Raw genomic sequence first — 16,978 nt, 5'->3', positions numbered from 1 at the left:
TGTTATATATTTTCTGAGTAATTTTGTGTAATACTGTTTTGTTGATTTTTGTTGTAGTAGTCTTGCTTTTGTTTTGTTTTTCTGTCATTTTGTACATTTATTTTTGGGGCAGCATAAAATTAAACCAAGGGTTACATGTGGCCCCCGGGCCGCCAGTTGAGTAGTCGTTCTGAAAAATTCCCGGTGAGAACCCTGAAATGTGTTCAATGTATTACTACTGATAAAACACCCATGCACAATTATTTGAAAAAAATGAAAATAAAAACTGAACATAAATCACAAATGTACCCCTTCTTTGGCCACCAGCAGCTGCCGCTCAGCATTTTGCTTCTTGATGTTGTAGTACTGCACCTCCACCTCATGGGTGAGCTGCAGCCACTTTTGAAGAGATTCTGGAGGTGACCACGCACTCCGTGACTCCAACTCCTTTTCTGCTTTCTTCAACGCCATGCGCACCTACAATACCAGGTTTACACGTTCAAACCGGCAGCCATAATTAAAGCTAAAAACAGCCTACTTGTCTTTAAATACAACTAGAATCATTAAATATGGGACGTGATGTTAAATTGACCTTAATGCCAAAAGAGGTTTACCATTTGAGAATGGTGTGGGAGCTGTGTCTCAAATATGGGAAAGATGTAATTTGGGACGCATAATCAGTAGTGTTCCTTTGAACCAGGACAGGGGTGGTCAATCCTGGTCCTCAAGAGCCAATATCCAGCATGTTTTAGATGTTTCCCTCTTCCAACACACCTGACTGAAATTACCAGGATCATTATCAGACTTCTACAGAGCTTGATGATGTGTTAATCATTTGATTCACAATTTAAAGCTGTTCTGCAGCAATGAAGGTTGAATAAGACTTTAAAGCTGGTGCTACTAATTCCTACAGGTGTTCCAACTTTTCTTGGTTACTTACAACCCCGTCTTCATAAAAGCAGTGTTGGAACACACTGTGGTACCAGAGCATCAGGTGAACAGTATTGTCGATGGATTTCATGATTTATTTTTCAACTCAAATTGCTTTTTTGTTCTATGCTTTCATTTCAGAGTGCAATGACTTAATAAACTGAAATTAACCTCAGATTTTAGTAGACTAGAGCTCCTGAGGACACCTCACATGATCCATGCAGGCTACCTGGTGCCCTCGGAATGAAAGGCATCAAATCTGACAAGACTGAATGTTTAAGCTTAATTTGACCTTTTCACATCCATTCAGCTTTACTAATTCTATTTTAAAGGAGCAGTATTGAGAAAACTTCACATTATAATGGTTTTGCTACAGTGATATACAGTGGATATCAAAAGTCTACACAACACTGTTCAAATGCCAGGTTTTTGTGATGAAAACAGGTGAGTTTAGGAAAATAAACCTCAAATACTATGTTGTTGGGGTTCTTAGAACAATTCAAAATGGGTGAAAAATAACATAATACTGGACCTTTAAATAAATATCAGACACCAGGTTTAAGTAGACCTAAAGCTATTTAGCAAAATAATACCTGGTCGAGCTCTTCCTCTGCATATTTTTGGCGACTCAGTTCATTCTCTGTTCCCTCGCGCAGCTCTCTCAACCGATAGGCCTCTTGCTTTGCTGCATTGATCTCGTCCCGCAGCTTCTGCTCCAGATTGACCTTCTCCACTTCCACCGTACGGTGCTCCTCCTGGGCAATCTGCAGCCTGGAGAATTAATGGACTCACTCATTACTATGTTTGGTGCCTCTCCCAAGCATGCCAGTGTCATGTATGAGTGGAATGTGTGCAGGTCATTAGTAAGGCATTACAGGAAACAATGGCTGACACGTGGAATGGAAAGGATTGTGGCCGACTGCCTGGAAGCACAAGACGAACAGACATCAGAGGGAACAGCTGTCGGCTGCAGGAGTATCCACAACACGTGTTATTTTTGTATGGACAATATTTTTAAACCAACCTCATTTAAAAAAAAAAAAAAAAACAAACTTTAACAATAGAGTTGTGTTGCTAATTACACACAAAAACACACATTTTATATGCAGAAGGGGAACATTTTAATACAATTATTAAATATTTTAAAAAGGAGTTTTTATCTATAATAATCCAATATACAAATGTATTACTATTATCATCATTACTTAAACATTTTTTCTACTGTAATGTGTGCACTTGTATTTCCTCATTTAATTAACACTTTTTTACTTAATTATGTATGTTCCCTTTTCTTTAATGATTCTTCTTTTCATTCGTAATATTTCTCAAGCCTTTGTAACATCCCCCTGGGATCAATTAAGTATTTTTGATTATCAACGTTTTAATTTTGTATTTGTTTTTCTTTTTCTTTTTAATTAATATTTTGTTTGTTATTTCCATTGTCTTTTGATACTGACTTTTGTGTACTTTGTTTATATATTATTTTTCCTCATATATCAAAGACTATCTGTGCATTTTGTCTCCTGATTTTATAAGTGTTTTTTTATTTGTTAGCCTTTATTTTGAATTGTATGTGTTTATCAGCAAGGGTGAACTCTTACACAAGCCCTTTGGGCTTCATTGCCTCCTTGAACCTTTAATGTTATTTTTTACTTAAATCTGTGCTAAACAATTAAATGAAATGATATGGGATTTAAAAAATGAGCAAGTCAGTAAATTAAAAAAAAATTCAAATAAATCTTTTTGGAGGAAAATAAATAATTATCATTGTTGGCATCTCATCACACTCCAAGAATAGATTACAACAGGGGTGTCAATCTCATTTTAGTTCAGGGGCCAAAAATGGAGCAGTTTATCTTAAGTGGGCCAGTGATTTTATCTGGAAAAAGGATTCATTTCAACATTATTTTGCCCAAGTTTTAACTCCTACGTATACGTAAACTCCAAATTATGTAAGAAACCGACAATATCCAAGCAATATGTGACAGATATCAGTCCCAACAGGGTCTCCACTTTAAATGTCCTTGATTTTGAGACAAATTTCTATTTAAATAAGGAAAATGTTATGTTAATGTAATTATGTGAGAAAATTTTAAAGGTTTTGTAAGACTGTAAGAAATATATATTTTTTAACATTAAAAATGACTGCCATCATGTGATAAAAGAACCAGGAAAACTGTGAACCCACACAATGATTCATGTTTTCTCTGTCATTTTTACTTTCTCCTGTGGGCTGAATTGGATGCTCCAAAGAGTTTGACACATGTACAATGTCTGGGTAATTTGACCTCTAAGACACTAGAGGGCAGTGCAGTCCTGCTCTCATGGTGAACACAACAACTTGGGTGGGCAGGCGCAGCATTCAAAGTCAAGCAGACTGGTTGCAGTGGAAAATGTAGAGCCTGTAAATTGCTGCTGCCACTTGGACACTGTCTAACAACAATGTAAAAACAAACCCACACTAAAAAGTGTCCAAAGACTGTCTTAACAAAAAAATATATAATGAAATCAATGCATTGGCATCGCCATCAACCGTTTTAAGGTCTTTCGTCTCCACACCACAGCCATTACTAAACGAGGGCAAGGTACCACTCGGGCTGACACACTTCGTGGCCGTGCTTAACACTTCTCCCAGGAGTAGGAGCTTAAATACTGCTGTAAACGGACCCAGGAAATCCAGCCCTAGCTTGCAGCCTCCTCCCAGTCATCACTGGGCCGGCTACTCGACACCAACACAGGATCTGCTTGAAGGTATGAAAGAGAGCAGCTGGCAGCAGGGATCATTAGGAACAGCACAGCAACAGACAGAGGACATACCACACTCTCTCTGCTTCGGACAGACTGATTATAACCTGATCAAACGTATAACTATTTAAAGCGTCAGTATTATGAAAAATACACTTTATAATGGTTTTGCTACAGTAATATACAGTACAGTACATCCCTTTAGCCTCATTCAGAGAACAAGTTAAAAAATTATGTTTCCTCCTTTCCTTATTATTCCACATTTTGTAAAAAGTCAGCTTTAAACAGGCGAGTTGGATTTTTTTCCCCAATATTACATCATAAGGCGAAACTCCTCCTTCAGACAATCCTGGCTCCTCCTACCCAATGAGAATTTGAGCTCCTCTCACTCAAACTACCTCACAGGTAAAACAAACACTGCAGTTTAATATAAAATATACACTATACTTTATTGTCAGATATGTAAAGCTACATACGTAAAAATCTCTGCATTTAACCCCTCCCTGAGGAGCAGCAACGGTGTAACACCCAGAGAGCAGTTAGGGAGACTAGAACCAGTGATCCTACGATTACAAGCCGGCTCCCTTAACCACTAGTCCCTTTATCCACAAATAATATTGTTACGTTCAGTATATAGATAATCCGAAGCACAGTGTAATCGCTCACAATCAGTTCCATTTTTAGTACATGTTATATCGCTTCGTATCACCTTTGACATGATCAGACGTGTTTGACCCAATGTGACACAGCGGTTGGACAAAACAATTGATTATCACCTTAAAAGTACTATTTCTGTGGTTAGAAGTGGTGAAGATGACAAGAAAGTGACAAAGCAGTTTAACAATCTGGTGAGTGTTGGAAACAGCTGACTCAGCTGCTGCTGCCACACACACCCTGAAGCAGCATTTGTTGGAACCACAATCACAATAGCCTCTTAAATAGCCATGTGTTTTGCTGTAATGTGCAGTTTTATGGCTGAAAACAATAACAAGAGTAACAAGAGTGTGGGTCGCAAAAGAAAATTGCTATGGTGATCACAGATCACCCTCTCCAAAAGCAAGGCATGAAGTCTGTGTCTACAGACACGCCCACTCATGCATATACATGATACACAACTGATTAAGGTCTAACGTCACACGAGCCAATGGAGGCACAGTTGCACATCCCTGGGGCCACTTTTAGTATTCAGTCATAAATCCAGCTTTAGGATCACCAAACTTAAACAACTCATAAAATCAACATCTGGACGTTACGGTGCATTTGCTGTTCCACAAAGCGTGCAGTTGTGTTTTTTTAAAAAAAAAAAAAAGCTGTTCCCTAAACAGTCAGCTGAAGAACTACTCATGAGGGTAATAAGGGTAGCAGGTAGAAGAAACCACGTGCCTAAGCAATGCATCAACAGAGGAATGTCTTGGGGGAGAAGCCGTCACTGGGCCGGGGAATAGGCCTGAGCCTGCACTTTGTGTTCCTTCTCGCACAATACAATACCACACCTCAACTTGTTCAACTTGTTCTAGTTGTGAGTCACAAAGTGAGGTTTAAACTTTATTATGTAAAATGAGGAAAAACTGCTCAGGGGGAAGGATTTACTCTTGCTTTAACAGCATTTCAGGACTTGAGGAGTAAAGACTTTGAGGTAAACCAGATCAGGCCCACAAGACCTGATTTAATCATGTCATGACTAGGACGAGGCCGACAACAGAATTTGCTGGACGATATATTGTCCCACAAATTATTGCCGATAAACGATATTATTGTAAAAAAAAATTTAGACCAAATGAACCACTAATGTAATGATAACATATCATGAGAAAGTTGACTGCATTTAAAAGGGTGTACTTGCATTTTTATTAGTATTTTTTACCATTTTAATGTCAAGAACTTTTAAATATTTAAACAAATAAAACAAACAACTGACATAAAATGGACACTCAGTTCCTGTTAGCAAAAATTGTACTTTAATAAATATCACAAACAAAACAATAAAATAGACCCCGTCTGTTAAGGAAAAAAACAACACCTCAAATGCAAATGCAAAATCATACACAACCAAAGCAATAAATAAAATGGTTTATCAAGTCTCTCTCAAAAAACTAAATTGCACTTGCAATAAATATTAAACATTGAGGCACAGAGGTATATAGTTGTACATTCCTTAACAGGTAACACTTCCAATCCAGTTAGAACCTTTGTAAACATAAATACTAGCGGACCCGACTCCCCCTGTTTCATTCTGTTCTCTTTTCATTCAGTCTCAAACCATACAGAATGGACCAGATAGTTTCTAGTTTACGCTGTTCATTCCACTATGGAACAAACATGCAGGTGCTGAGGCTGAACCCCCTTGTCATTCAGCCTGTTTGGAGGCCAAAGACAAGGAAAACAAAATGCTTAGACTTAGCTTGGTTGCTAGCCCCGCTCAGCATCCCTGCTTCTGCGTCCGATCACACCGCTTACGTCTCCTCCGCTGGTGGACACCGCGGGTAAAGAGGCTCTGCTGCTCCACAGGTGTAGTCGGCGTAGCAATCCAAAGCTACGTAGTAGGTCCAGAGTTGCCGCATCTACCGGGGAATTTTTTCTGGCGGTTGTATACTATTTTAGAGTAATTACACTGCAGGTTCACGGAGAAATTATTAGAACTGACTGAGTTATCTGCTGTTTGATATCCGTTGCGAACACTAGCCTCTGCAGCTGACAGGCGCTCTGCCAAATACGCATGAATATGACAATATACAGAGGCCGGCAAACTTATCGAGTTCATTTTATTTGCCGTCCGGTTAATTGATTTATGGATTATTGGCCCAGGCCTAGTCATGACGCAAGAATACAAGAATGTTCTTGGTGCACTGAACTTGCATACTGATTCAACAAAAAGCCAAAAAACTCCTGACTTATGAGACATGAAGTTTAATTTCAGTGCCGTTTAAAGACATAAAGGAAGACAGTGCCTTTTTTGAAGTGCATTCTGCACATTAGTTCAAGCATCAACAACTCTTTTCAGCCAAACTAGACTTCATTAACTCATAGGTCCTAAATCAGGGGAGTCAAACTGATTTTAGTTATGGGGCCAAATACGGAGCAGTTTATGTTAAAGGGGCAGTATTGTGAAAAATTCACTTTATAATGGTTTTGCTACAGTGATATACATCCCTTTAGCCTCATTCAGAGGGTGAACATTGAAGAAGTTCTGTTTTCTCCCTCCCCTGTTATTCCACATTTTGTAACAAGTCAGCTCCAACTGGCCAGTTGGATTAAAAACAAGCGTTTCACAGTACACCACACACTTTGATTATACGTCGTGTTAAAAGCAGCAAAGAAACATGTACCATGAGGCCTTTTGATTGCATTTGGCAAACTAATGAAAACATGACCTTGTTCATGTTAAACTGAGCACAGATAAGCACCAGGATGTTGGAGAAATTACTCCAGACCAGCAGCTGTTCAATTAAAACTGGACAAACACAAACATCACGCTAGTATAAATAATGGCTTAATTATTAAAGGCTTCCAAAGACAATGAGGAAATACTCATCCACTAACTAGCTGTCACTTGAAGCAGCACAGCAGTAGTCTGATGCAAACAAAATAATTCTGTATCTTGTGAACAAATATTGTAAGAAAGAACTTGAAAGTTTGACCAAAAAAAAACCAACATATATATATATATATATATATGACAAAAAACTCAACTATGGATCTGAAGAGCTAAGTTAAATGTGAACGAAGTTCTGCTGAGTCATCAACAAGCAGTTTGATGACACACATCACCACACACAAAAAATGTTACAAAGAACTAGTCTCTCTTTACGCAAAAGCTTTCACTTCCACATTTTGGAAAAAGAAGTTCTTCTAATGAATATATTGTAATGGTGAGTCTCAATGATGCAAAGAATTCCATTTTCATCTAACCATATTCAATGTAGAATATAGAAATCCACTTTCATAACAAAAGCTCTCTTATCTGGTAATGCAATTTTAAATAATTCAGTAATAATTAAAGGTTCAGTAAAAAAAAAAAAAAAAAAAAAAAGAAAGTAGCATCAAGCCCATATTATTAAGGCAGCTATCCCACTTTTGAATGTTTTATGTGTTGCAGCCATGAAGCAGGTGACGAAAACATGGAAACAACAAATCTCACCCAAAATAAATCTTTGGTTGACAACGGTAGAACAAACTTTAGATGACGAAAAAATAACATTAAAAATTAGAAATAACTTGCAAAAAATGAATAAAATGTACTCTGAAAATAGACTAACGAGACTTCACAATTACAATTTTATTTATCTTCATTTTTTTTTTTCATTGTTTTCTTTGTTCTGTTGTCGTCTGATTTTTTTGGTTTTAAATGCACTGTACCTTTAATGACAGCTGTCTGTGAAAATGACATTTTGTTTGTTAATGCAATAAAGTATTAAGAAAACAACAAAAAACACGTAAAAGGTCACAGCAATCAAAGTGATCACACTTTCCACAAATTAGCATTAAGTCACCTGACAGTCATAGCATTGCAGTTCATGCTAGGGTTGTTTGTGTTGTAAGCAGCTTTAATAATTAGCATATAATCAATTTCACATTATTTTCCCTCTGTTTCAGATTGTTTCTTTTATCTGGGGCATGTGTACGCAGTTTATTAAGGGTGCGTGCGTGTGTGTGTTGGGAAATGTACTCACTTCTGCTGTAGGTCATGCAGGCTCTGCTCAGCTCGCTGTAGGCCCTCCAAGTCTTTATTCATCTTCTTCATGTGGTCCTTGGAGTAGCGGTTTTGAATGTAGGCAAACCAGCAGCCCCCCATACCAATCACTATTGATACGACCAGCATGAAGTCTTTCAGGTGGTTGTGTCTATTCACTGGAGAACAAAAACAAAATAAAAACAAGTTACATGTGATTAGAGAAAACAAGCGCCATCAATGTTACTTGAGTGCATCTCAGCCAGGCGATAAACATAAGGACAATTATATAAGGCTGTTTAACATTGAGCTAGCTTTATAAAGATGTGGTGTGAAGCTTCAGCAGGGACAAGTCGGAAAGCAACTGCTCAGTTCAAGTTGCGATGAGAGGCCCAGCCCAATAGGCTATGATAAAAGGCAGCTTAACGCAGACTATTTTAGTCCACTAAAACCAACGCTCATCATCAAATCATGCACAGAAGATCAGCCATGGGCCACTGAAACACATTGGTTTCCTACTAAGGTTCTCAGCCGTTCAAAGTCAGCTTCAACAAGGGTTGGGGTCAATTATAATTGTAATCACGCAATTGATCATTACAATTAAGGCATTATTATAATTGTAATAAAAAAATCTGCTGATGTTGTAATTGTAAGTTCTATGGACAGTTCAACATGTATGTAGTGAACAATTATTAAAATATGATTCATATCAGGCTTTCCCGCTATTTACCATTTAAAAATAATTGAAATCGAGGGCTATAAGTCACAAAAAAGGCTCTCAGATGTCCACAACAAAAATATTAAAACATATATTTTCATTGATTAAGAAGCCTAACAAGGAAACCAATAGATAGGAAATAAATTACATTAAAGATATTTGGTTTTAGTGTATTTTACAGCTGATTTTGGACCCGTTATCATAAGAGATGCTCACAGAAAGCTTTATTAGGTTATTTATCAAAGGCTCTGTAATTGTGATGAATTGTAATTGAAATGTAGTAACTGGGAACATGATTGTAATTTACTTTCTGGGGATAAAAAATAATTGTAATTTAATTGTAATTGGAAAAATGTTTGTAACTGAAAAATGTAACTGTAATTGCGTAATTGATAATTAATTCCAATTAGGGTGTAAGCAACAAATTTTTAAATTAAATTTATAATGTCTAAATCATAATTAAATTGCAATTGAGTTCAGATAATTGACTTTGTAGTTGTCATGAAAATTCTATAGAACGTTGTCAATTATATTTAAACGCAAACCTGGGGAACCATGTTACAGTTCTATGTACAGTTCTATACAAATGTAGTAATTATTAAAATATGTTTCATATCAAGCTTTCCTGCATTATACCATTTAAAAATAATTGGAATCGAGGGGTATACTGATACAAAAAAGGCTCACACCAAAAATATTAAAACCTATATTTTCAAAGGATTTTCAAGGAAACCAATAAATAGGAAATAAATAAGATGATAGATATTTGTTTTTAGTGTATTTTACAGCTGATTAAATACCTGTTATCATAAGAAATGATAACAGAAAGCCAAGACAAGAGGAAGGTTAATAATAGTAATTGAATTGTAATTGGGAAAAAATGCTTGTCACTGAAATCGCAATTGAAACGTAACTAACTGAAAAATGTAACTGACCCCAACTCTCTCTAAACGCCATCTGCCTTTGAAGGGACGCTTTAGTTAGAATTTGATGATTATAATGAATAGAACCTTAAACTAAGCTTGGGCTTTTTATTTCCTCTATGAACTCTATGCATGCAGCAGCAGCAGCAGCAGCAGCTGGTGGGAAATAGCCCAAGTTTAAGCCTTGAAAAACACACATAGAAGCACGTTTTTCTTGCAAAACCTGCACTGGGCTGAGCGGGAAAGAGGTGTGAAAAACATGATTTCCTGGAGTGAGACAAAAGGAAGTAAAGTCAGAGTCAGAGTAAAAATAAATAAATAAAGTCATTCAAATGCCTTTTAAGGGCATCTGTAACAGAAGTCAGATCTTCAAGGCCTTAAGTTGGTGATAAATATATCTGCATGGCTGTGTATATTTCTATGGACATGCTTAGTGTCCAAACAAACACAGATTAATCATAGTTGAGTAACTCATTTGTATGGAAGCCCATTTCTTCCAATAAACAAAAACACCACCAAAAAAACAAACTAGGAATAGTTAAATAATAATTTAAAAATTCTTAAGTCATAATTATAAGAAGCTTTATGAGATACTTAGTCAATATTGTCAGATGCTATCTCATAATATTAAGATATTGAGTCTTAATTATCAGATGATACCTCATAAAATGTTTTAAATTATTATTATTTTCCTTTTTTGTTTTTACTGGAAGAAATAGGCTTCCATACATTTGTAATTTTGTTAAGCAGGTGGTGATTATATATAAATAAATCACTGCCTGAATTACAATGGTGTACAGTGGTATATATATATATATATATATATATAGAGGAAATTTTTCCACCAGTAAAAACAAAAAGAACACAAGCAAAAGTAAAAAAATCTTAAGTCAACAAGATAATATTTGATAATTTTGACTTAATATCTCATATTTGCGTGTGTGTGTAAGATGCTATCAATAAATGACATACTTGCTCCAAGAAAGTTCAACATGGCCAAAAATGTAAATGCAACATTTTGTGCTGATTTACAATGTTTGGAAAAGTTCAAATATTAAGATAAAGTGAAAGAGACGAGTTGCTAGTATTTATAGCCTTTATTCTAACACAGCTGAACTTGTCGTCAAAGCTGCCTTTTACAAACCAGGAAATAAAGCACCTTGTCTCTTCCAGGTGTACCACCAACAGTGATACAAACAAACATGGGGAGCTTTAATTCTGACACAACTGTCCACTAATTTAAGCCTGGGCCTCATGTGGAGTGCTTCTTTAAAGGCTGCTGCTCTTTAGAGTCGCTCAGTCTGACTCTGGGTGAGACCCAGTGGCTTTGAGAGGCTGTCAAAGCCAGACCGCCCCTTGCCAATGTCTTCCTTCAGGTGTGACTAACAAAACATGAACAGTGACACATGCCAGACGCAAACTGCTACACAATGTTTTCCCATGCTGCTTTTGTTTTCCATGCAAACGCTTGCCGACTCTTCCCCCTTGCCCTTTCAAAGGAGTCTAAATATAAACCTCTATTTGACATTTTAGCCAAATTAGTAGCTCTGCAGTAGAAAAAACAAAGAACAAAAAACAAAACAAAACACAATTTTATACAAACTAAAATACTAAAAATAACCCTATTGCCATGAAATTAAAACATTACTAACACACAGTGGATGGGGCATAATTAAGCTTTTCACAACAAATATAGTTTTGCAGGAATTTCTGGGAACAAGATCTCTAAAATCAACACAGATTTCGTTTATAAAAACTGCTGCCAGGAGGCATGACAACTGAGTTCCATGTCCATTTAATATAGAGACGGAAAAAAAAAAAAGACAAAAAGTTGAAAGAATAAGTGAATACAGATTGGAGCAGTGACACAGAGGGATAATTCTGTGCCGCTTAGTTGTATCAGTGTTTAAAAAGGTGTGTTTAAAGAAGAGCTTGTGTGGATTAAAGTTAAACTCCCTTCCTTAGCCCCAGATTATCAAAAGAGGTTTATGGTTTCTTTCAATTTCTGAAACAAATCGGTTTAGAGCAGCATGCGCAACTGGTGGCCCGGGGGCCACATGTGGCCCTCAGAAATTTGCGGACCCCAAAGCAAATCCCCCAAAAATATAATTCAAGAAGTTGCAAGGAATATGAAGCCCAACACAAAAATACATCAAAAAACACAAAAATACACAAAATGACTTATAAAACATAAAATGACAACAAAGACAGACACAACAACCACTTAAAGCTGCAGTATGTATTTTTTGGCATCATTTGAGCCTATTGTACTGCAAACAAATTTCCAGTACTTCCATGTAAGCAAGAAGCTTGGAGAAAAGCTGGGGAAAACCTATGGATACCTGATACCTGGGATCATTGTGAAACACAGACATTTTTTTTTTCATGCCTTAACCAACATTCAGAAGAAAAATGAACAAGTCAGGAATAGGAAATTACAAAACTGTTGTCATATCTTGTTCATGCTGTCATATTTTTTTTAGTAATGCTTAAAAAAAAAAAAAAAAAAAAAAAAAAAAAAACAGTTCATTGTAAAAAATGTAATGAGCTATACAATATTTTGGGATTTCATAGTAGGGCTGCACAATTAATTGAATTTTAATCGTGATCACAATTTTGGTTGCTATGACTTAATAAACATGATCGTCGGCAATATTTACGTTTATAATATGGGCTCTGCACTCTGTAATAGTAAATTCATTCAGTTTGCCTTTTTTTAAATTATATTATGTATATATATAAATATATAGATAATTAATTATATATATTTAATATATATTATAATTCTTATTTAAAGCTCAATTTTGCACTGTAAACTGTACATATATTGTTTGTTTAAAAGTTGTGTAATGAAAACAGTTTTTTTAAACTTTGTATGTTATAAATTGCAAATAAAAACAAACAATTTACAAGTGTAACAAAATAAAAAATAAAAAATAAAAAAATAATTGAACAAAGGGTATTTTTTTTAACCAAATATAATAAATAATTGTGATTATAATCGTGATTACAATATTGATCAAAATAATTGTGATTATCGTTTTTGTGCCATAATCGTGGAGTCCTATTTCATAGGTTTACTTTTAAAACTCCCAAGCTTAATTTTGAGTGAATTTAACAATGTGTAATGTACAGTGTACCTGTGTTTACTGTTTTAAAACCAAATGGATTGAAACGACAGACTGAACAAAACAAAGAAAAATGGTACATACTCAGGGGAGCTCCAAAGAGGACGGTGTCCAAAGCCTTGAGTTGCAACTTTTGCACATGACTGCGATCCAAAATCTTCAGAGTGCCGAGCGTCAGAGAGGTGTTCTTCACAGCAAGCCTAATGGAGAGCAGGAAAAAATAAAAAACAATAAAATAGAAGACATAATCCATGATGTAGAACCCTCAAACTATTGCCTTTGATATTTGTGCTTTACTAATGAGCTCATGTAGTTTGTATTTTGGTGTACAGTGTAGGCTTGTTATTTATAGGCCTGTTGTGATGATTGTTTGCATGTGTACGGTGTTGTTCAAGCATCTTTACATTTTTTGTGCATTTATTATATTTTGTGTAAAAGCCCAACTAGGGACAAGAGTTAGAATTTAGCAGTATCTCGATCTCTTTGTACTAAACATCCGTTACATTCACACTACTGTTAGTGTGAAATTGTATAATCCCAATTTAAATAAAATTATAAACTAACTCTAACCCACTAACACAAATTGACAATTTTTTTAAAGCATTATCTTGGCAATTACAATTTTAAAGTAAATGATCTAAACTAAATTACAATAACAACGGCAACAGATTTTTCCAAATACAATTCTAATTACACCATAATTGTAATTAATTATCAATTATGTGATTACAATTGCAATTTACCCCAAACCTGGTTGGTTGGTAGTGTTTTTATCAGTTGAAAGTTAACAAAATGTTTATTTTTTGTTGTCTTATTCAATTGATATGAAATAATGACCATGACACTGAACCACTTGTGTCAAACTCAAGGCCCGGGGGCCAACTCCGGCCCTTCAGAGCATCCAATTTGGCCCGCAGGAGAAAGTGAAAATGACATAGAAACAAGAATAATTGTATAAATTACCATATAGTTCAGTTTTAAATTGTTGTTGACAGAACTATTTATTTTTTCCAAAATGCTGCAATTTTTCTCAAATTATTCCACAAAATCTCCCCAAATTAAATGTTAATTGGTCAAAAAAAAATAAAAATAAAAGCACATTTAAGTATCTGTGACTTATTGCTTAGATATATTTGATGCCTTTTATACTTTGTCTAATTAATAACAAGAAGTGCAAACTTGGGCACATTAATGTTAAAATTCTTCGTTTTACCGCCTAAAACATTTGGCCTGCTTGTGATAGAACCGGTTTGTATTTGGCCCTTGAACTAGAATGAGTTTGACATCCCTGTTCGTGCCCTATCATTAGGGCAGAACACTCTGCTCTCAGTCTGCTGGTCTTGAAGTTCCTAAAGTGTCTAGAAGTAAGACAGGAGGCAGAGTGTTCAGCTACCAGGCTCCTCGTCTTTGGAACCAGCTCCCAGTCTTAGTACGGGAGGCTGCTACTCTCTCCACCATTAAAAATAAACTCAAAATCTACTTATTTGCTAAAGCATATATCGTATAACAGCAATAAGCTAAAACGGACATGGTTTCGTTTTGGTCACAATCACAGACCATTGCACGTAAATGGTCAGCACCTCAGACCATTACCGTTACATTCAGAACCTACTTATTTACTAAAGAGTACATCGTATAATTGAGATAATTAAAGCGGACAAGCATCCCGTCTGTAGTGATTGCTGACATCACTACGTGTGCCCAGTACAGGACGAAACCTCGTCTGTAGTGGTAGCATTTCAGAACATGGAGGGTGGCCCTAAAATGTTTCATATTAATATTAACTTAACCACCAAGAACGAGTGTGTCATAATGTATCATGTATTTCCTGCAGTCTGTGCCTTCTCCCTGCCCTCCGCTCCTTTCTGTTTCAGGTGTCTTGATGTTGGAGCTGGCAGTTCCTGGTCGATGGTTCATGACTCAACGAGTCTGGGACACTCTGATGGTCTATCCCTCCATCCTGTTCTGATCGTCCTTCTGTTCACTAAACCCCAACCAGTCGAGGCAGATGACTGCCACCTCTGAACCTGATTCTGCCGGAGATTTATTCCTGTTATAAAAACAAAATGTGGGAGTTTTCTCTTCCCACTGTCGCTAAATGCTTGTTCATGTGGATTGTGTTGAGTTCTTTCTTTCTTACTATGAATTTTATATTACTTTGAGATTACTTTGTTGTATTCTGCGCAATATAAATAAAGTTGAATTTAATTGAATCCCTGCATTAGACGCATTGTGTTGTGTTGTTTACCTTGGCATGGCACTTCCGTTGAAAGACATCTTGCGAAAAGCCTCTACATATTGCGGTAGTTCCACGTACGTAATGAGCCATTCCACCACCTCATCCACGGTCCAATTATACACTGAGGACGAAAATGGACAACATTTTAAAGTATGTATATCACAATGATTTTTAGTAATTTCTTTAAAAATCAAGACTGACTTTTTTTAATTCAAAATCCATCATTGGCCCATGTAATTTAATTTGAACGCGGTATTAGAGTTAATCTAATTCATAAACCACAAACAGTCTAAAACAGAGCTTTTACTACATTATTTCTTCATACATGAATTGAGGAGTGTTTACATTACAAGTGAGGAAAGAACAATCTCTAAATGTCAGACCACACTGTGCATCACTTTGCTTTTGAAGAGACACAATCACCCGGAAGCATCAAATTCACAAGTGGAACAGGAAATGCTGAGTGTGATGCTGCAACACTCAGCTTTGTCACGCTGCTGGCTACATCTGTACTGTTTGGAAAACAAATATTGTTTCACAAATGTTACAACATTTTGTTCCAAACCAGTTTGTTGGAAAAACCTGCAGAATATATTTGTTATTGTTAAAACCTCATGAATGCTAATATCTATTTAAGGGGTTGTGAACATTGGGGTCAGAACCCCATTTGTGGTCATCAGATGCCTTCCAGAAGCTAAAAATATGTTATGAACAATTTGAGCCCATTCTTTCTGCCAGTTCTCCATCAATTTTCAAATCCTTTTCTGCACATTTTTTTCCACTTCCAAGACATTTTCAGCACTTGTAAAATATTTCCACCACTTTTCCCACCTAATGTCACATATGTTTTTGGTCACTTTTAACCCATTTTATTTCTGATTAAAACAAGTATTTATATCTTTAAGATGACCATAACTAAGGCTCAAATAATAATAAACTTCCTGGATAACAGTGGATATTATTCAGATAAATAAATAAATGTGTTTATCACAGATTCATAAAACAATGGACCATTATTTTGCTGACTTTATGGATGGGCCCCAAAAAGCTCTCCCCTTTATAGATGACCCTGTCTCCACATGTTCTTCAATGTTCATGTCTGTGTTAAACCACCTTCAGTCACAGTTGTAGGGGTCCTCGGTCTAGGAAACCTTTATTTTGGGGGTCGTGGTTTGAAAAGGGTGAGAACCACTGATCTATTTCAATTCAAGCTTTTCAGAAAGGACTTTAATGTAAATCCTTAATAATTGAGCAGTGTTACCAACAGTGAGCTGAAAAAAACTATCCATTGCTCTGCTGAACTTCAGCTCTGTTATATCACATAAAACATCAAGAACCTTATTAATAAGCTGTAATGTGTGGCAACCCATTGCTACAAGCAAAACAAGAGCATGGACGCAGCGAGAGGAAAGGGTGTGAAAAGGCATGAGCATCAGATACAGCAGAGCTGGTGAAGGATGCTCTCAGTGAGAACAAGATAATCCTGCCACACAGATAGCATTAGGGAAGTGGTGAGTGGCAGCCAGTTTTGTGCTGACAAATTCAATGACGTGTCCACTCGGCCGCTGGTGGGAGCTGATAAGCAGCAAACAATGCTTTGTTTTTCTATAACTAAATTACACTTACTAAATAATATTTCACACTCAA

The 16,978-nt window shown here is 36.2% G+C and overlaps 1 protein-coding gene across 2 annotated transcripts in view; it reads right to left on the bottom strand.

Annotated features, from left to right (window-relative positions):
• The window catches only part of stim1a (stromal interaction molecule 1a), a 42,919-nt gene that overhangs the window by 12,634 nt on the left and 13,307 nt on the right, over positions 1–16,978 (bottom strand). For both annotated transcript variants that reach the window (XM_028464096.1, XM_028464097.1), the window contains exons 5-9: positions 15,341–15,452; positions 13,177–13,292; positions 8,325–8,502; positions 1,503–1,680; positions 289–456 (exon numbers count right to left, since the gene is read on the bottom strand). In XM_028464096.1, coding sequence (XP_028319897.1) covers positions 289–456; positions 1,503–1,680; positions 8,325–8,502; positions 13,177–13,292; positions 15,341–15,452 — 752 coding nt within the window. The remainder of the gene's footprint in view (positions 1–288; positions 457–1,502; positions 1,681–8,324; positions 8,503–13,176; positions 13,293–15,340; positions 15,453–16,978) is intronic.

Source organism: Gouania willdenowi, chromosome 13, assembly GCF_900634775.1.
Source record: "Gouania willdenowi chromosome 13, fGouWil2.1, whole genome shotgun sequence".
NCBI classification, from domain to species: domain Eukaryota; kingdom Metazoa; phylum Chordata; class Actinopteri; order Blenniiformes; family Gobiesocidae; genus Gouania; species Gouania willdenowi.
Note: the sequence above shows the minus strand (reverse complement) of the source record. Positions and strands in the feature narration are given on the sequence as shown.